General features: G+C 42.2%; 1 protein-coding gene across 1 annotated transcript in view; it reads right to left on the bottom strand.

Moving 5' to 3' along the window:
- Positions 1–20,183, bottom strand: part of ush2a (Usher syndrome 2A (autosomal recessive, mild)) — a 152,944-nt gene that overhangs the window by 127,074 nt on the left and 5,687 nt on the right. Inside the window, 7 exon segments of the mRNA XM_019891922.1 lie at positions 4,399–4,492; positions 6,493–6,714; positions 7,668–7,876; positions 8,017–8,206; positions 8,359–8,460; positions 8,928–8,991; positions 12,640–12,775. Of these exon segments, the coding sequence (XP_019747481.1) occupies positions 4,399–4,492; positions 6,493–6,714; positions 7,668–7,876; positions 8,017–8,206; positions 8,359–8,460; positions 8,928–8,991; positions 12,640–12,775 (1,017 nt within the window).

Below are 20,183 nucleotides of genomic sequence, written 5' to 3'. Positions count from 1 at the left end.
AAGAGATCACTTCATGCAGATTACAGTTTAGCCAAAATGTAGGAAAGCAAACTATACTATAAATCATATTTTCCCCGTGAATGTTCTGTAAAAACCTGCTGAGTGAGAAGCCTGCTTTAATGGATGTGTGGACATTCAGATGGCCTGTCACAAGCAACTGTGTGTGTGTGTGTGTGTGTGTGTGTGTGTGTGTGTGTGTGTGTGTGTGTGTGTGTGAGCGTGTGCCTGCGCAGCATTGGTCTGCGATAATCTGCTGGGGCAACTCATCTTATCCTAAAAGCCATGACCAATTTCACGCTGCCACTGGAAAGGTCGTGCCCCAAGAGTGTGTGTGAATGTGCGTGTTTGCGTGCAGACACTCTTCTTGTGTGTATCTAAAGTTAACCCGGTTAACCCCTGCCTAGGTGCAAATCTGCTGTTGAAGCAGATGTTTGCGGCAGCGATGCTGGGCAGCCCTTCTTAACGTCACAGCCTATCAATATCCATCAGGCACAGATGCAAACGCGTACAGAAAAGTGCCACTTTGAACGAAACACACCACGCATAAATGGCAGCCATGTTATAACAGCCATATTACTTTACTAAGACTGTTTTTCTGGATCAATTTAGCAACTTTTTGTAATCACCAGTGGGAAAAGTTAGGGACAAGGACATATTACTCAATTAATTGATCATTAAAAAGTCTGTCAACTGTGTGGAATTAAATTGTAAACTGTGTCTTGAAGCAATGAGCACAGTTGCTGTTCATTAGTCCCATCCAATCCTCTACTTCATTGAAAAAGGGGTTCAGAACATTTGGGGAGATTCAATTAAAAGTTGTTTTTTTTTTTTTTCCAAATACATCATCTATGCATTGATTGTTAACGTTCTTACAAGTCTAAACCACTTTCAACTCTGCGTTTCCGTGACACCGTGACATTTGGTGTGTTTTGAGAGTTCTGTCCAGGGGCAACTTTTCAACGCCTCCTGTTCCTGCTTCAAGTTCAAAACACAATTTTAAATTGGATGAGCAGTGAGGAAGAGTAAAATCAAAACAAAACATCGCTTTTATGTGGTTGATAGCTTCCGCCAAATTAGATTCCTTTGCTGTAACTCAGTAATCACTTCAAATGTAATTTTGCCCTTAAAGTGCACCCTCAATTTTTCCATCATGAAAAAAATAAAAAAATCAGAGCTAGATAAGGTCCAAAGCTGCATTTTAAATTTGACACCCCCCCAAAACATCTACACCTTTCGCCTATAGTGCCCACAAAACGTTTGAGGGACGGAACATGCAATTTAAGGACTCACTGTTTGGGATCTCGGAAAATCAGGCCTGCAGCATAGTATGGTATGGCGTGATATGAAATATCATGATATAGTTTTCAGATGTGACTGAATCCATCAGATGTGGAGGGACAGAATGACAGATTAAGTGTGACTCGGAGTGCACATAAGAAAGCATCAAAAGACACAGTGAGAAAGAGAGGGGTGGGTGGTGGTGGTGGGGGGTGGGGGCATGTTTGAGTGCGTTTGAGCTTCTGCGAGTTATAAGAGTGTGTCTTCCGAGGCCCCCGTTGATCATCTTGACACATGTCTGAGCATTTCTGTCACTTTAATGTCACTGTGGAAATTCTGCAGATTAGCTGAACATCCGTCATGGCGCGAGGCCGATTCAAGTCAACAGAACACATGCAATATTAAACGGTAATATTCCCCACAGCCTTTTATTACCGAGGTAGAAGAAAGGTCTTGAATATTCACTGTGAGGGATGAGGTGCAAAGGCTTTGGGAGAAACATGCACAGGGACATACAAACAAACGCATGCAGACACGCATGCACATTTGCACGCTGTCTTTTACCAAACCCTCCAGTGACAGAAATGTGCGTGGCATACGCACAACAAAGCAAATCAAAGTTACCGTATTTTAGGTTGAAAATGAAAAGACTTCAAAGACCCCAAGACTGGGGATGGTCATATGAATCAATGGGGAATTTTTTGCGTCTTGTTTAAAAAAAATAAGTTCATCTTGTGTCTTCTGTCATGAAATAAAAAAATATATATATAAAATACAATAATTGAAAAAATATATTACGTTGAGAGGGAAAAAAATAATTGATGTTAACAATAACTGAAGGACGTTTCTTGATTTTGACTGAAACAAATTCGTTGGAATACCTCTCCACACTTGGGACAGCGGAAAGACGGATTAAAATGAATAAAATGCTTTTGACACAGGCCAAATATGAATTGAGCGGTGCCAAAGAAAAAGTGCGGTGAAATGGAGCAAACGACAAACAGAGAGAAAGACATCTGATTAGAGATGCATGCTGAGGGAATGTCATTGTTCTAGTCGATTTAAGACATTATTTCAACTGCGACCCAGGAGAGACGGCATGAGACAGCAGTCGACAAAGGATGGAGACGGGGGGGGGGGCTGTAAAAGAGATAACAAGGGTGGAAAAGAGGAACAGATTTTTCATGCGTATTAGTCAGAAATGTAATTGACAATGTCTTATTAAGTGTGCGCCTTATGTGACAAATTCCATTTTTGTCTGTAGTCACACAGCAACGTTTGAAGGAATCAAGCAGGAATGCTTGACGTTTGGCTAGCAACAGAAGTGATGCTTGTCAAGAGATCTACGTTAGCTGACTCAAACACACCAACGCCCGTGTGTATCAATGATACATTAAGTTGTGAATAATTCAGGCAGGCCTTGCTCAGGTGAAGTGGTGCAGGCGACCAGAACTTTTCACTGCTGACCAACTTGGAGGTGTGTCAGAAAAAAAATTCCAAGACGAGTGTCACTAAATATCTCTTTCAAAACCCAACTACAAGTTTTCCCCCTTCAATGGAATTGCCCTGGAGGACATACTATAGGCTCTCTGCAGCCACTGAACCTTTGTCCACGTTTTTTTTATATATCAGTACATATTTTGTGTTTTAGGTCATCAAGTTCAGTTCATCAAGTGAGCAGAGTCACTGATGCTGTGACCAAAGAGAGCAGACTTGCCAGAAAGTCATCACAGGTGGTGATTCATGGATCTTGGAGTGCGACCCAGAGAACAAATGCCAAGGCCATCAGTGGAAGCGTCAAATGTTGCCAAGGCTGAAGATAGCAAGGGAGCTGAAGTCCAAAGTCATGTTGATGGCGCGCTTCAACGTGACAAGCGTCATCCATTGTGAGTTCTGGGCATAAGGGCCAGACAGTCAGCCAGCAGGTCAATAAGGAGATCCTGCGGTGTTTGCTTTGTTCAGTTGGCAAGACGAGATGAAACTTGTGGGTGGACCACTTGTAGCTACTTCACCATGACAGTTTACCCACTCAGAATATACTGAGCATATGAAAGTTTTCGAGCCAAGAGAAAAAGAAAAAAAAAAAAGAAAATCAGCATGTTGGGTCTCCGTCTCCCCTCACTGAGCTAGCTTCTATGTGATTTTTTTCCTCCTCTTTCCCAAGCTTATGGGTGTCATCAAGGGGGTCAGTTTTTTCAGAAAATGGACCATATCAAGATGGCAGAGGCGTGGAAGAATGCATCAAGACTCGGCAGAGAGGGCCAGGAAGCATGTTCGACTCCCGAGAGATTAATGTGAAGCAGAAAACTTGTCATTTGGATTTGAAATACATTATATCTTTTGTGAAATCAGTCCTGGAACTTTTATGACACACACTGGAGACAATTTATTGCAGAGTGGATGAAATATCCACTTTTAGTAGGGAATTAAAATGTCACTATGCACAGTACAACCAGAAGAAGACACGTGGACATTGATATTTCTCATTTGAATGAGTCTGTCATCGCACGTAGGCCTCTTACCTTTTTGACCTAAAGTATGATGCAACCCAGTAAGTGATGCAAGGCGGGCAAAATAAGCCCTTTTATTGAGGTGTGAAAAGTCAACTGATGCCAACAATTCCTTTCAAAAATCATTTTGAAGGCACTTTCCCCTGATGTGAAAAATCATACCATTAAGTACTAACAGCAGTTCTCAATATAAGCACAACGATTCACGAAACTAAGTCATATAAGCAACATATAATGTGATGGCCTAACGGTGTTTTCTGAGATGGACTGTACATTTATATTCCATATTACTGTGCGTATATGTGCGTACATGCTTTCTCTGTTGTTAAGTGGTAAACTATAAGGAGACTCTCTCTTGGTGGTTTAGTCTGTGCTTTGAGGGGGCCTGTCCACGTACATACTGGAGGTGTATGAATGCGTAAAAGGCATGAGTTTCTGACAAGCGTTATCAGTTTTCAATATTACGTTAAATTATGGGAGACCTCTGAAATGTTGGGACTCATAAAGAGACTTAAGAACTCTACTTATGTATGATTTATACTGTAGCGTACAGACTGCATGTGCTGTGTCAAAACTGTTCTATTTTCGAGTTAAAATATTTGCTACTCACATTGTTTCCATCGGTGTGGCTTTCAGGCAGACACAGGCAGCGGTAGGGGGAGACACTGGTATCGCAGTGATCAGCGTGGCCGTGACACTCGCATCTGTTTGCATAGCAGAAAGTACAAGAAACGTAAGACAGGTAGTGTGTAGGTACTCTCGTCGACGACGTTGCACAACCAAAAACAATTCTTACAGCCGGAACCACGAAAATGGATGAGGAGCTTTTCCTGCTTTAAAGTTTAGGCTTTGACCAGTACGTTCATGGAATGATAGAAGGGCCATTAGGAAGCTCCCATTCAACATTTATAAATGTCATGCAGAAAATGATCAGAGCAACATAACATGCAACAGACAACCATCTCCCTCGCTCACTCTTTCTCTCTCTCTTTCACACATGGCCACGTAGCGAGACAGCCATTTAATTATTCATTCAGACATTCACATGATTTTCTTTCTTTCATTCGTTCTTCTGTGTATCCTTTCACCTCCTGCTCCCTCTGTGCCATTTGTCTGTTCTCCAGTGACCAGATTAATGAAACGTGGTGCATATTAGCACAGAGGGCTTTCCATTCTTTATTAACAAGCGTTTGTAGAAAGTTGCATTGTTTTTGTTGTAGCAGACATTACAGAAATCAGACTTCAAATGACCGTATTTTCCGCACTATAAGGTGCTTTGGGGTATCAGGCACACCTTCACTGAATGGCCTATTCTAGAACTGTTTCATCTATAGGGCCCCCGCATTATAAGACACATAGAATAGAAGCCACAATAGTGGCTGCGGTTGCGCATGCATCCACTAGATGGAGCTACGCAAAAGGGAATACAATGCACTACAATATATCTTTATTTATATAAACGGCTTTCACAACGGCTGCAGCTGTAACAAAGCACTTTACAGAACATTTAAAATACTACGTCCAAGAAATCAGAATATTGATCCATATATAAGGCACATGAAATGCATGTACTGCTTTGACCTTTTACATTAGTGACCATGCTGCACACTATTGTACTTTTTCTCTCTGTATGTATGTCTCACATTTACATTTTTTGTTGTTGTTGAATAGTGTTTTTTTTTTAATCTGCACTCTCTCACGTAATGACCATTTGCTTGGTGAAAATGGAATGGGAAGGAATGCAAAGGATTCAACGATGAAATTCCACTTATTCAAAAGTAACAAGCTACTAATTAAAATAGCTAAGTGGGAATGGAAGGACAGTAAGAAATGATTGCCGACTGTATAATTCTCTTATTACTAGTCGTAAAAAGGGATGCTGCCAGTCTAATAGAAAAATATATTTTAAATTACTCTCAAAACCCGCATTAAACTCAACATCGGATGGATCTTCCTTTCTAATCCCCAAATGTCTTCGTAAAAATGTTGAAAAATATTACGATATAAAGTTTGAATTAAGTACTTCACGTACGACAGTGGAAAGGATCCAGCAGTCTGGCACTCATGATGAGGGAGCCCCTTCATTTTCATTTCAACACATTCACATCACACTCTCTTAATTTAAACCACATAAAACCACAACATTTCAGATCCATGTCACATCAGTGAATCCCACACATTTGTTTTTGCTGTTGTAGCCAACTTCCGCGATTCACTGAAAAACTCACTTATTTCCAGAAAGTATTAATTGTTGTATGTTGAAGTGATACATCAGGACTGTTCTACCTTTATAAGATCAAAGTTCAACAGGGGTTGTGATTGGGAGTACAAAAAGTTACAGAGAGATGTGTATTATTTCTTTATTTATTTATGCATTTTGCTTTGCTGAGTGGCTACTGAAATGATAAACCTAAAAAGCAAATAAACGGTTGGGGGGGGGGGTTAATTACGTTACAGCTTGGATAGGCAACACACGTACACTGAATGTGTATCAAACTCAAATGACCTATCAAGCATTAATAACAAGTTTGAAATGAGATTAAGTATTTGACGACCATAGTTTGCTATACATTTATGTTTTAAACTATTTATACAGGCAAAGCTAAACATTTTTTGGGAGGGAGGGCAGTTCTTGCATTTCTTTCCCTATTTGCGGCAAGGCTCTGTCGCCGACAAATATTTAGATTTCATACTTGTAACCCACCTGCCACTGATTGTGATTTCTTTGATGGCATAGTGTCTGTGTCGTTGGTCCACACCAGCTGCTCTGGTGTGGTACTGTCCTCCAAGATGGATCCGCACCTGAGTTGCACGCACCATCTTCTGAAGGACGGGGGCGTTGTAGAAATCATTGTAGCCTGGCCTCATGTTTGGCTCTGGGCTCAGCAGGCTGACTGTGATGTTACCGCCGGAGTAGTGTTCCTCACTGGAATATATTCAAAAAGGAAAAAAAAACAAAAGGCAGAAACTGCCATAACCACCAAATGCTGTGAACAACAAGTACAAATGCTAAACTTCATACTGTTGAGATACTTTCTTCTGCTCTAGGTGAACTCTTCATCTGCTATCTATAAAACAAGACATTTTTACCTTTATATGAGACAAGATGCAAAAAGGATCCCCTGGAGCACTTTACGTCATGATGATCAGAAAACACTTCAAACAACACGCCGGCATTCATCTTTACAAACACTCGTCTGAACTCACAGGGCACAAAGTCTCGGGCAGGATTAAATACATCTCACAAGATGAGAAATGCAAATCTTCCGGGATCAAGCAAAGCTTTCCCTTATTGATATGATTATCAGGCGCTAAGGTCAGAAAGCGTTTTATGATGTTGCCAACGCGAGGTACAACTGCTCTCATGCCAAATTACCTCACGAGTGCGAGTGTGCCAGGCACTGTAGTATGTGATATCATCTGTCAGTCAAGCAAAAAATGAGCAATGACGACATCATCTGTGATCTCACGCAGGTAGGTAACCCTAGCCATTCTATCTTGTGCCAACTCGGGCCTTGATAGCAGCAGATCTGCCAAAATGTAGCCTGTGAGACACAGTGTGTGTGCGCGAGTGTGTTGGACGGTGTATCTGGTATCAAAGGAGGGCCTGGAAAAAGTCATCTTGGTGCAAAGCCTGAATTTATACAGTCCTTTGCCATGTGTGCAATCAGGGGTGAAAATGGGTGCCTATTGCAGTCAGCTGTGTGTGCGTTTAAGCTAGTATGCCATTTGCGCAATATCCTTTATGAACAGGACGTTAAGCCGACGCAAACTGCGGGCGCAAGTGATGAGCAATTAAAGGGGCCATCTGCGGCCGCAGTTCAGTCTTTGTGGTTTCGGCCCCGAGTATTCAAACGCATGTGTCAGGGGCGACTGTACCTGGGGAGCTGGAGACAGTTGACTGAGTCCGGTGTTAGCAGTGGCCCATTGTTCTGCATCTTAAATACGCTGCAGTCTTTAGCCACATACTGCCAGTCCAACCAGGGCTGCTCTACATTGGTGCTGTTCTGTTGATCGGGGAGTCTTCGCCTTTGGATCAAAAGTGACTCAGGCAATGGGCCACCAAACTGAAGTAAGACGTAGAATACCTGAACCGGAGAGGTGGAATAAAAGGAACATGGTACCGGCAAAATTGTATTCCAAATGAAGAAGAAACCTCAATTAGAGGTGTTAAGTGAAGAAAGAATATAGGAGGGGAAACATAAAGAAAGCACTGATATTGAATTACCTGATACTGTCCATTTACCAGATCCACGGTAATAGTCAACCCTTCGTCCAATTCCCGTGTGGTCATGAGTTTTGAGCGCCACGCGGTGCCCATGTCCTGATCATTGACATAAGCGAGTGGATGTGCATTGAGGTTTAGCCTTAAGACTCGATCGTTGGTGGTGTCCTCAACAGCATTGGGGATACAATATCTGAGAAACATTGACGTCGGGGGAAATTAAAACAGAACTGAAAAACATTTAGGATGCTAAATGATCAGCTCTAAAGATCACTATAACAATTTAAGAAATATAAGATGGATTGATGGATGGATAGGTCATGATGCAGCAAACTTGTAGCGTACCTTTCCACTAAGGGGTGCACTCTGGGATGAGTGGGAGGGCAGCGACACTCAGATTGAGAATGGAGCTGTGGCAAGTCACCTGACAAAATCTCCATTATTTCCCTGTTGAATTAAAAAAAATGAGGAATTGAACATAACATATAAACAATAAACTAGATTAATTGCATGATTAAAGTGATTAAATAACACTTATTTTCTTCCCTAGCAGCAGTACAATGTTTAGCACAATGCATTTCGGTCTAGATATTTAAAATGAAATTGTTAAATACTTGTTAATTGTTTTTGGTTAGTTTTTTTGACAGAACACGAAGCATAAAATTGTCACATTTTGTCTCGTCTATGTTCTTACTGTCTGCATCACTGTCAAAAGAAACACTAATTGTCTTGTATTGAATTTCAAAGCAAAATCCAACCTGGAAGCAGTATGGATTTTAAGACACAAGGATTAGACCTCCTTTCTTTCCTCTTCATCATTCAAAACTAATCCGTATCTTTCCTTTCCCAGCATCAGGCCGCCACCATTGATTCATTCACAAACCCGTTCATTGACACGTGTGCATTCATCTCACCTGTTGGTCAAAGTGGCAGGATAAAATCTAAAGTCCTGCATCCGCCCGATGAACTGATTGGACCCTGGAGAGATGAAAAGAACACCGGTTAGGTGTTAATGGGTTTGTACTCAAGACACAGAGTGAGAGGATTTCACAGTGTTTAGTAGATTATCTTATCGGTTTCTTGATAACAGCTAAGTGAAAGCGCCCATACAGCTGCTCATATAAGCTTGGTTCATGATCCGAGGCTGACAAAGATCAGTCCCCAGCCTGCATTCGGTGCCACTAAAGAGCAGCGAGGCTTTTAAAACACTTGGCATTCGCCAGAAACTCATTCAATGTGGAGAAGTACAGCATGTGAAAATAGCAGACTGGACATAGACTGTAGCTAATCTCTGCTGCGTTGCGATTGTGTGTTGGAAGTCAAGGAATTTTTTCATCACTTCTAAGTCACTCTTTTCAGACACTCCTTCATACAGTGAAGCCTTTATGGACCTTGATTTATGCACTGAGGCTGAAGTCATGCCAGAACAGAAAGTGGGTCTCATGCAAAGTTGTAAGCATGGAATTGTACAAAATGGCCGGTAGAATTAAAGTCCAAGGGGTTTAACTCGACCACCAGTTGATTGCTTAACCCTTTCAGAACTGTGTCCAGACCTTTGTCTTTGGGCTTTGAACCTCAGAAAAGTGTGATAGCCGACTATTACAAGCTCCATTAAGCAGACAAACTCTTCAAACAAGCAGCTCAAAAGCTTAAAATCAGCTTTTACCCAGGAGAAACTGGTAGGAATTAGTCGGGTATGAAAAACTGTGATGAGGTGTGCTGCTGACTGATGCAGAGAAGAAAAGCTGTGTGAGGACTCCACAAAAGAGGTGCCATCAAACCCAGAAGTGAACACATCTCAACACGCAAGCCTCCAAACGTGACAATGCTGGCTTGAACATGAAAGACTAAAACACAAACGGGCAATGATGTTGGTCCAAAGAGAGCGCGGGTGTTTTAGTGTGCAACAAAGTTGCCTAGTTTGACAACAACTGTTAGAAAAAGGATATCGTCTCTAAGCGTTGACAGAAGCCCTGCCATGTCTAGCTTTGTCCGAGTTTCCGCGTTTGTGTGTATTCCAAGAAACTCCAAACATGAGCCTATGCATGTGTGCGCGCTTCCGTGTGTACGTATTTGCGTCCGAGGGAGGCTTTGCCGCGTTTTGGCTTGAGCACATTGTCCAACTGTGAGTGTGTGCGCCGAGGTGGGTATGTGTGTGTGTGTGTGTGTGTGTGTGTGTGTCGGAAAACTGAATGAGCGTGCGAGAGTGTTATGTGATCGAAGTGTGTTCGAACAGTGTGTGGTGGTGCAGCCTGAGGCTTTGGCTGAGGATTTCTCGCGTGTGGAAATTGGATTAGGGCTTCCTCTGTAAAGCACTCTGCCTATTGTTACTGGGATGATGCAAGGTATAAGCCTTAATTCTCCCTTCTGTGTGTAGGTCTCTGTCTTCCAGGCTCCGCGTTTCAGTCCTCCGCTGCATTGTTAAGTGGCTTTTTATTTTTTTAATTTCATCTTGTTTGGAACTGTTGAAAGCAGATACCAGCAACGATGCGCGTTTTTTGTGACTTGTATGCATTTTGTTTTTGGGGTTCGCACCATATTGTACTCTTGCTCTTTTCAGTTTCATATCTGGTTAATTATGACAAACTTGATTACAAGTATAAATGGAGACACCTACTAAAGAGGACATCACGTAATAAGTGAATAAGTGCCTGTGTGGCTGGATTACTACTATCACCACAAATGTCCACTTTATAATTCAGGATTAAATTAAACACAAATGTTAAAATCAGAACTCACAAGAACTTTGCAGATTCAAAGACAATGTCAGTCGTCTACCGAGCACTCTTTCCCCTGCCCGCACTGAGAAAATGTTGAACTTTTAATGACATAGGTTGGAAGAGTGTAAATGAGCGTTCATACTGCAGATGCATCACAAACATATCCGATTAATAGCCACATACGAAAGAATGTGTACATTGTATGAAAAAAAAACAAACTCCCACATAGGTGTCACGTAGTTTTCTGATGACATATTCCTCCCAATTCCCATGTAGGTGTAGTACTACCAGGGAGGAGGGAGAGAGAGAGAGAGAGAGAGAGAGAGAGAGAGAGAGAGAGAGAGTTTGGCATGTGTTGACTCTGAAAAATCTATTGTTTTGTTAAACTGAAAGTGTGCATTAACATAATCGTTTTTAATTTTATATATATTATATATATATATATATACATACATATTTTTTTTGGAGGCCTTGAACATAAATTTTACATGTGATCGTTTCGACGCATGTTTATTGTTCCTCATCAGACAAAGAATTCTTCAAATTACAGACATCGTTGTTAATCAATACATCTGATCACCATTCACACAATCAATTCTCTGATGAAAATTCCAGACACAGCCCCCGGGGTTTGACGATCAGCTGCACATCCTCACATAACACACACACACACACACACACACACACACACACACACACACACACACACACACAGTGTGCAGAGCCAATCACTTCTATTGATCACAACCTCTGATGTGATCTTCAACTTATCAGATGCTACCCGCAGTGAACCAGGGATCAATGGCTGATAAACGAGAAGAAAAACACTCGTTTATCACTCTGGAGATGAACGGATATCATTTTTCTCTCAATGTCTCTCCTATTGACTCAGACACGGCTCCTGTGCGCCACCAATCTATCACAAATGTGTCGCTCAAAGGGAAGGGGGGCCAAAAGGTAGCGTCATCGTTGTCATCATATTAAGGAACACACAAAGTATGTACATGTGTACATTTTGCATATTTGGCACATTCAGACTTTCTCATTCAGGCTCTGTTGTGAGGTATTATGATGTGGAGGCCGGACTAGGGTTTGGCAATTTAGTGCTGGCCTCTGGTCCAGCTGCTCCCCTTCTCTGCCCAGGTAATCATCCTGTTTTAATGCATTATATAGCCGCAAGTTGTGTGGAGGGCTCTGTCAGGATGGGCAAGACATAAGGCCAGGTGTCTTGGCCTCCCTTCTTATTTCTGGCCCTGCCTGATATTCCCCCCATTAATTGTATAATTTTTAAATGCGTTACAATACATACATTTGTACATATTTTGAGAAGCTAGGTGGGGATGGTAAGGGGTCTCAGCTGAAGGACAACAGTGTCTCGGCTGAAGGACAACAGTGTCTCGTAAGACGTCTCGCCTCAGACGCTTCAGTCTCGGACCGTTCTGTGCCCCTTTCCCCTCTCTTTGTGGCTGGTCAGGGCAGTCATTATGCTGGGGGGAGTGCAGTGGATGCCAGGTCATGGGTGGTATCTCCTTGATTGGATCTTTCAGAGGCATGCAAGCCCGGCTCGCCATAGCCAGAGTGGGAGTATTTCAAACTCCCAGTTGCACAGTAAAACTGTTCCATTCAGCTGAACAGGACAGGTTTACAAATAAAAATAACAACAAATAAATGAAGAGGTATTTTTTTAACCGCTTACAGAAAAAAAAACTGTCAATGAATGTTCCATTCTAAGAATGCAGATGTGTTGATTTCTTCCTTCGGTTTCTTTTGAATTCTGAACTTTCGACACACTTTTGGAACAAACTTTGGTCGTGACATAACGACTAACAAAAGGCTTCAAGTTTTAATTGGTTAGGTAATTAACTTGTGACCGTTATTAAGAGTTATATATTTGAGTCATCTTTACCTTTGGAGCTGAGTCCCACCCTCATGGTGCTGTCCTCATTGCTGTCAGACAATCTGGCGGGCAGTGAGTGGGTCTCAAAAGGTGTTCCATCCTCCTCCAACCCATTCAGGAACAGACTGACATGCCTGTCGTGCACCTGAAAGTCCGTGAGAGTGACAATTCTAAGTTGTCCACCAAGAATGTCTTCAAAATCATACGTTTGTGCAGCGACAGCATCCAAAAAAAAAAAAAAAAAAAAAGGCTTGTGTGAACCTTCTTTTAGGTTCTTTCTAGCACAATGAATACAAACAAAATGCATTCAACTGCATCATGTGATGCATTACCCAAAACAGCTGGACTAGAAAAGATTTGGTCTTTCTGGATCTCCCAAAGATGGGGAGCACATCACACGGCGGTGTCACATACAGCAACACTAACTACACAAAGCCTTTATTTTTTACAGTATGCATTATTGTGTGAACTGTGTGTGTGTTTTTGAATGTACACTGATAATATACCACTGTTGGCCATTTGCAATGCTGAAAAATATGTGTTGGCAAATGTTGAATTCTCACACAAATCTCTTAACTCACGCAGAGTTTGGTTTTAAAAAAAACATTGCGTTTAAAAAAAAAAAAAAAGCTGTAGAAATAAATGCATCAAACTTTAAAATTGTACACACATTTTTGCGTGTGTGTGTGTGTGTGTGTGTGTGTGTGTGTGTTTGTGTGTGTGTGTGTGTGTGTGTGAATTATACATACGACTAATCTTCCAACTCATTTCCCCAGTAGCAGGGAAAGCCTGGGGCTAAACGGCTTCAGCGCAAATGAGCTTTCTGTTTGACCAAAAATCTCGGCGCTCTTGCCGCTGTTCTCGCTCAATCTGCAGCATGAATATGGAAAACGGTGCAACCAACAACATCGTCAAAGCAGCGGCAGCTCTCTTTCACATCAAACCCACAAGGGGGGCGGAGAAAAAAAAAAAAGAAAGACACCTCCATAAGAGAAACTTTAATGTGTGCTGTCGTGCTCTTTCCCTTTGCCCGATCTCCAAATCCGTTTTTTTGTGAAACACTGTGTGGATACTGATAATCGTGATTCTTAAGACCCCATCCCTCCTCCTCCTCCTTTTTCCATTTTTTATTTGGTCTGGACTTCCTTGCTTTGTCAATTGTATCATGTGACGACGTGTTCTATTTGTTTTATTTAGAAAATTTGAAAGGATTTTAATAAAGTGTTATCTGTCTCTGTCCACAACTTCTGCCAGCAATCAGTGCCTCTCCTTTCCTGAACTGCCGCGCAGGAAAAGAGAGGCAGAGCTCTTTAAGGAAGTTGAAAAGGTGTGAGGAGGGAAATAAGTCCAAGTTTAAAAAAAAAAAAAACGCCTTTAGGGGATGAAGGCAGTCCCAGACAAGTGTCTGCCTCTCAGAGGATGGTTAAGACGCACAGACAGACACTTTCATGATGGCTGATTGAAGACTGGCAAGCACATGAGAGCTCAGGAGAGAATGGGAGTAAAAGAAGGAAGGGGCGGAGGGAGGAGAGGAGAGGGAAAGTCAGAGAGGGAACCAGAAGAAGGGCCCACTTTAAGAATCTTTAAGCCTGAGCAGTGTGGCTCTTGGGGAGATGTGAGGCGGTTGTCAGAGCTGATGTAAATGAATAGTGAAGCGCTTCATCCTCCTTAGCCGCCACGCGGCCTTCTGAAATACAGCCAAGTCCTCTTTGTTCGCTCTCAGACAGTTTTCACTTTCCTCAATTCATCTGTTTTTGCTGCATTGCTTTCCTTTACCTTTCTACCCTAATAATTTTAGAACTCTCTCAGAACGTCAGAAATAGTCGTTTTTTTTTTTTTAACTTTACTTTTTTAAGTGGTGGTAACCACTCTCAGTTTGGGCTGATGCCAAACGGGCCCTATTCAATTCATGGATGAAAACGACTACTGTACTCAGTGGAAACTCGAAAGCGGCATAAATGTTTCTTTACCCTTTGCTATATTTGAGCCTCGAGACAATCCTGTCTGAGAGGTCTACAGACAATTCCTTTTGAATGGATGCTTGGTTTATGTTCTGATATGCACTCACCTGTGGGACCCTATAGAGACAGGTCTGTACCTTTCCAAATAATGTCAAATCCACTGAATTTACCAGAGGTGGACTTAATGGTTGTAGGAAGCTGTCAAGGATCATCAGTGGAAACATGATGCACATTTTGATCTTGGCTGTGTGTGTGTGTGTGTGTGTGTGTGTGTGTGTGTGTGTGTGTGTGTGTGTGTGTGTGTGTGTGTGTGTGTTTTCAAGATTTTCTGTCTCATATAGAAATATTTCAACAGAGTAGACGACACTTTTTTTTGCTATATTTTTGTTTACGTCAATTTTGTTCCTAAAGAATGCATTGTTCGAAGACTGCCTAACTCATCCTTAGGTTTTAAATAAATATATAAATAAATACTAAATACAAAAACACATCCCCTGGTAAGCACCTAAGCCTCTGGAAAAGCGAGCGAAGGCCAACCATGAGTGGAAAGCTTTTCGTGATCTGTCAAGGAGCAGTTTGACTCAAGCTCTTCACCATTTTCACACTTCTGCCAAGCCGTGGCTCAGTACAGAGAGAACCACGGTGTTTCCTCTATGCTCACTTGATAGCGGTGAGCTCCGGCTATAAGAGGCGAAGGAGAACACTACATACAAAACAGGCCAGGTTTGCTGCGTAGCCAACAGACATGGGGACAAACACTTTAACAATAGAGCAAACCACCAACCTGTGTGAAAAGGAATTCCCAAATTTGAGAAATCCCTTTGTTGGTGAACAGGAGGCAGGGACACAAATCAGATATATGAAACGCACAAGCACACTGGTTAATTGTACCCCTTGACATGACACTTTTGTTGTCTTTTCACACAACTGCATGTTGTTTCTCTTGGTGTCAAACATCAAATCTCCCCTTCCCAACATCCTGCCTCAAACATTCTTCACTCTCCCTTCAACCGCGCCAAGGATGTACTACCCAGTGACTGAATGAGTGACAAGCCACTCACTGATAAGACAAATACTAACACAGCCAGGGAAGCTGTCAATAAGGAGCAAGCGAGTGAGATAAAAGAGGGGACGGGGAGGAATGAATCAGGGATGTTAGAATGAAAGGTCTAATAAAAGAAAGATTTAAGTGTTGACAAAAGCAAAGCTGAACAACAAACACATACCGAGAGACCTTTTTGGAGCGCATTCAAAGAAAAATGGATACCTGTTGATCATTGAGGCTACACCGTTTGACAAAGACTGTGTACGTGTCTCTCTTGCGATTAATTTAAAGGGAATGATTAGTAGATCCGCTTTCGTTGGCCAGAAAGCATGTTGGTTGTCTTCACGGACACAACGGTGCAAAGGTCCCTTTCATCCAGCAGCGGTCAACGAAAATACAAAAAAAAAGAAAGAGCCACCAAGCAAACAGTTTGATTGCAATTCATGCTAGACTTGTGCTGGGCTCGAAAATGGGGCCCTAAATGTTTAAAAATCAGCTCGGTGTTTGAATTATACACTGTGCCCAAATTGGAACGCGGTTCTCCTCTTTCACCTATCTTTGTGCGTGTCCTCAAAAATGACCAGATAAACAGAAGCCCTGAAGGCCACAGTGTAATTTGATCACAACACTGAATGATCTTTACAATGGAAATAATCATAATAAACTGAAGCTTGAGGCGCAATTAAATGTCCAATGTGATTATAACAATTGGATCGTCTTCACTTTGGAATCTCCAGGCACATTGTCACCTTTCCTCACCCTCTCTCTCCCGCTATTGTCCTTCCTCTTCTTGTTTTTCACTCTCCAAGCTCCCCCCCCCCACCACCACCACCACCACCACCACCACCCAACTATGAAATGTTAGCAGGTCTGATGTACTGCCAATATTCACTATATTGTATTATGCTGTGTGCAGCGTGCGAGGCCAGAGATAGGAAGCCGAGGTGAGGAGCAAAAGAAATAAAAAGAGGAAAAGAAAGCGAGGGAGAGACACATTTGTTCTACTCATCTCAGTGCTAAAAGATACAATTACCTCTCACAGCATATTATCCATGTTTTATACCAGCCCAGGGCCCCGTGCCTTTGCCTCGCCGCGCTCGCCCCGTGTAAGGCCCATATTTTAACACTAGCTATGACAGTTTATTTAAGAAAAGAAAATTGTCCCCAGGGAGATGGGGAGAGAGAGGAACAGGGTGTGAGTGTAAAGAAAATGAGAGGGAGAGGGGGAAGGACGTAGAGGGTGGAGGTGAAGAGACAATGAAGGGGCGGTCGTAGAGTGAGAAAGGAGGTCGGAGGTTTCGGGGTCTTTGAAGAGATAGATGAGGCTCGGAAAGAGAAAGGGAGAGAAGCAGAGAGGGGAAAAAAAAAAGAGATCGAGGGCATATATAAGGTGACATGCCAACCTTTTAATAAAGACCATTAGTCTAGAAGACTTTTTTCCCCTTTCAATGCAGCAAGCAATGAGGGGGCATTCTGAGAAAAAAAAAAAAATTAAACCGCGAAAGGGAGGATGGACACATTGAGGGTTACACAGTCTGGTCAGTCATAGCCACGAAACAGACCTCTATCCTTGTCAACAAACCACTGCTTCTTCGAACAGAAATGCAGATATGACCTTAAATTTGTGGCAGTACAGTTGATTATTGCTTTATCGTCACAAGGGTCACGGGCATGCTGGAGCCAATCCCAGCCGTCTTTTGGCAGTAGGCAGGGTACACCCTGAACTGGTTGCCAGCCAATCACAGGGCACACATAGACAAACAGCCATTCAGACTCACAATCACATCTGGGGACAATTTAGAGTGTTCCATGAATCTACAGTGGATGTTTTTGGAATGTGGGAGGAAACCGGAGTACCCGGAGAAAACCCACGCAGGCCCTGGGAGAACATGCAAACTCCACAGAGGAAGGCGGGATTCGATTCCACGACCTCTGCCCTGAGAGGCGGACGTGCTCACCAATGGAACGACGTGCCACCCAGTTCACTTCAAGAACAATCAAACCTGCTTGCTGATTTGTGCTTCTCTTAACTGACCATGTGTGGGTTGTCTTCTGGTTCTCTGGCTTTTCCTAGTCCAAAATTGTTTGAAAACTTGCATAACAAAGAGTGGCATACAGAAGCAACATTATCATTACAAAAAGTGGGAACACTATTTCAATTTTCATTTCAAAAGTGTTAAATATTAAGTGTGTGCCTTGACAGTTTTGTCTTGCTACCTCAGCCACTCAATTCATTTATTGATTAGGGAATTGTGCAAAAATACATTTCAATAAAAATTATTGGAGCTATTATTTGTAAAAATTAGTCTTTGTCATATATATCTCTGCAGCTATTTGTCCCCAAATGGTTCTCTTGCATCCATTCTTTTTCTATTCCGCTTCTGCTCACTAGGGTCATGAGTGTAGTTCACTTTATCCAGCTGGGTACAGTCTGGATTGGTCGCCAGCCAATCGCTGGGCACAAAGAGACAACTAACTATTCACACCTAAGGATAATTTAGAGCAGGAGTCACCAACATGGTGCACATCGGTACCAGGCAGTCCTCAAGGGACACATGCGTAGCAAAACAGAACTGTTGTCAGGTGTTCTGAGGTCAAACTTCAAGCAAAAACTGCTGCTATGTTGGTTAAAAACTGCTCTGCGGTGGGTGGCACAAAACCTCGGGAGTTCAGAGCGTCATGAAAAGCATGATGACATCAGCATATGACACATGCTCTCGTGTGTCGGACATCAGTTCAACGAGCATCGAATGACACTTTTGGCCAAACTAATTTGAACATGAAGTGATGGAAGAAGCAGAATGTGAAAAGATTAGACGAATGCCACCATGCAATCAAGTGCCTCACATTCTCTCTAATTCCATTTTACCGATGAGAAAACGAGTCTTAAATGAGTGTCCCAACATTTTGGCTTCCAATATATGCCTTCTAATGGCTGCTCCAAGCACTGCATGGTATATGGTACCATGAGGCATTCAATAACGTCAACGTACGTACATGTGCCTCTACCTTTGCAAAATCCTGTTACGATGTTCAAATGAGTCACAGATTAGAGTCTTTGAAGTGAACTATCACTAGACTACTCTTCCTACAACCCCCGCCCCTTTCTCTCTCAGTCTCCTCCTGGCTACCTTTTCCTCCGCTCCTCTGTACATTGTTATCATAATCAGATGAGACAACTACCTTGGGAACAGCAGCCTCCCTACAGCACCTTGCTCCTGGCCCTGTGTGCGCACACATGATTGTGTGTGTGTGCGTGTGTGCGTATCGCTCCCGGCACTTGGAAACCCGTAATCCTTTAGACTGTCTTTTTTGCTGTTTTGATCTTTTCAAAACCGACAGATGACTAGTGTGTGTGCGTGTATGGGAATGTTTCTAAATTACCCATCTCCTTCATAAGGGAAATATCTGTATCGCTGCTGACACACAGCTACAAATTATCACTGAACTGCAAGTTGCTGTGTGAGCGTGTAGAAGAGGGGATGTGTGTGTGTGTGTGTGTGTGTGTGTGTGTGTGTGTGTGTGTGTGTGTGTGTGTGTGTGTGTGTGTGTGTGTGCCCAGGCATGAGAATGGCAGTATACGAATTGTGTTTGAATGTCAAGGATGATTATGTGACTACTCGGAATGGTCAAAGCTGATCACATCAGCACACCATTAAACAAAAGGCAGCCTGATTCACAGGAATACACGCGCACCATTTCCAAACACCTCCAAGACATAACACTCTCACTGCAAATTGGCTACAAGGTTTATATTATCACAAGCCCATAGATATGTTCATTACACATGCACAGACACTGAAGACACACAGCAACCTGATGGGCTGCATGTACGAAAATAAACACGGGCGATATTCTCATGTCCAAAAGGAAGGAATCTGCCTGAAAATGGCTAAACCGTAATCTCACCTTTTATCTTGACCAAACTTTATGTTTAGACCCACTTACAATACTTACAAAATGTCCATAAAAAAAAAAAAACAAAAGGAAAAAAAAATTCAGATCAAATCACATTTTGTTAGCCAAAAGCATGAAAGCCAAAAGTAACAAGTATCAGAACATGATTTCTCCCTCAGCAGCATTGATCTTATTCAGAGATGCTGAAAGAGGGGGATTGTTCAGCAGAGCAATTTGTAAAACGATACTCTTCAACCAAGCACTAACACACTGTGAGGCATTTACAGCCTCAAAATGCTCAGCCCTTCACAGGTGCCATTTGAGAAGGTTTGTCGCTAAATAAAGACTGTATTTGTTCTTGGAAAAAGATGCCTTTGATATTTCTAGTCATTGCAACCTCTTGACCGTATTTAAAGAAATCCTCATCGTTATGTTTTAGTCAACTACTGTATTATATTGCTTGACCTCTTTCTTAGCAAAGAAAAGTTGGACAAAATTGTGTGAGGGTTTTATCCACAGCGCCTTTCCTGGTTGCAGCAAAGAAGTGCACTCTATTTTACAACAGTCAATTTATCACAATCAAAATAATCAGTTTACCTCTTGGTAAGCCAACATCCATAGTTGGATTTGTACGTGCTACAATATTTCAC

The sequence above is a fragment of the Hippocampus comes genome, unplaced genomic scaffold (genome assembly GCF_001891065.2).
Source record: "Hippocampus comes isolate QL1 unplaced genomic scaffold, H_comes_QL1_v1.1 scaffold275, whole genome shotgun sequence".
Lineage (NCBI taxonomy): Eukaryota > Metazoa > Chordata > Actinopteri > Syngnathiformes > Syngnathidae > Hippocampus > Hippocampus comes.
This window is presented reverse-complemented; position numbering and strand designations above follow the sequence as displayed.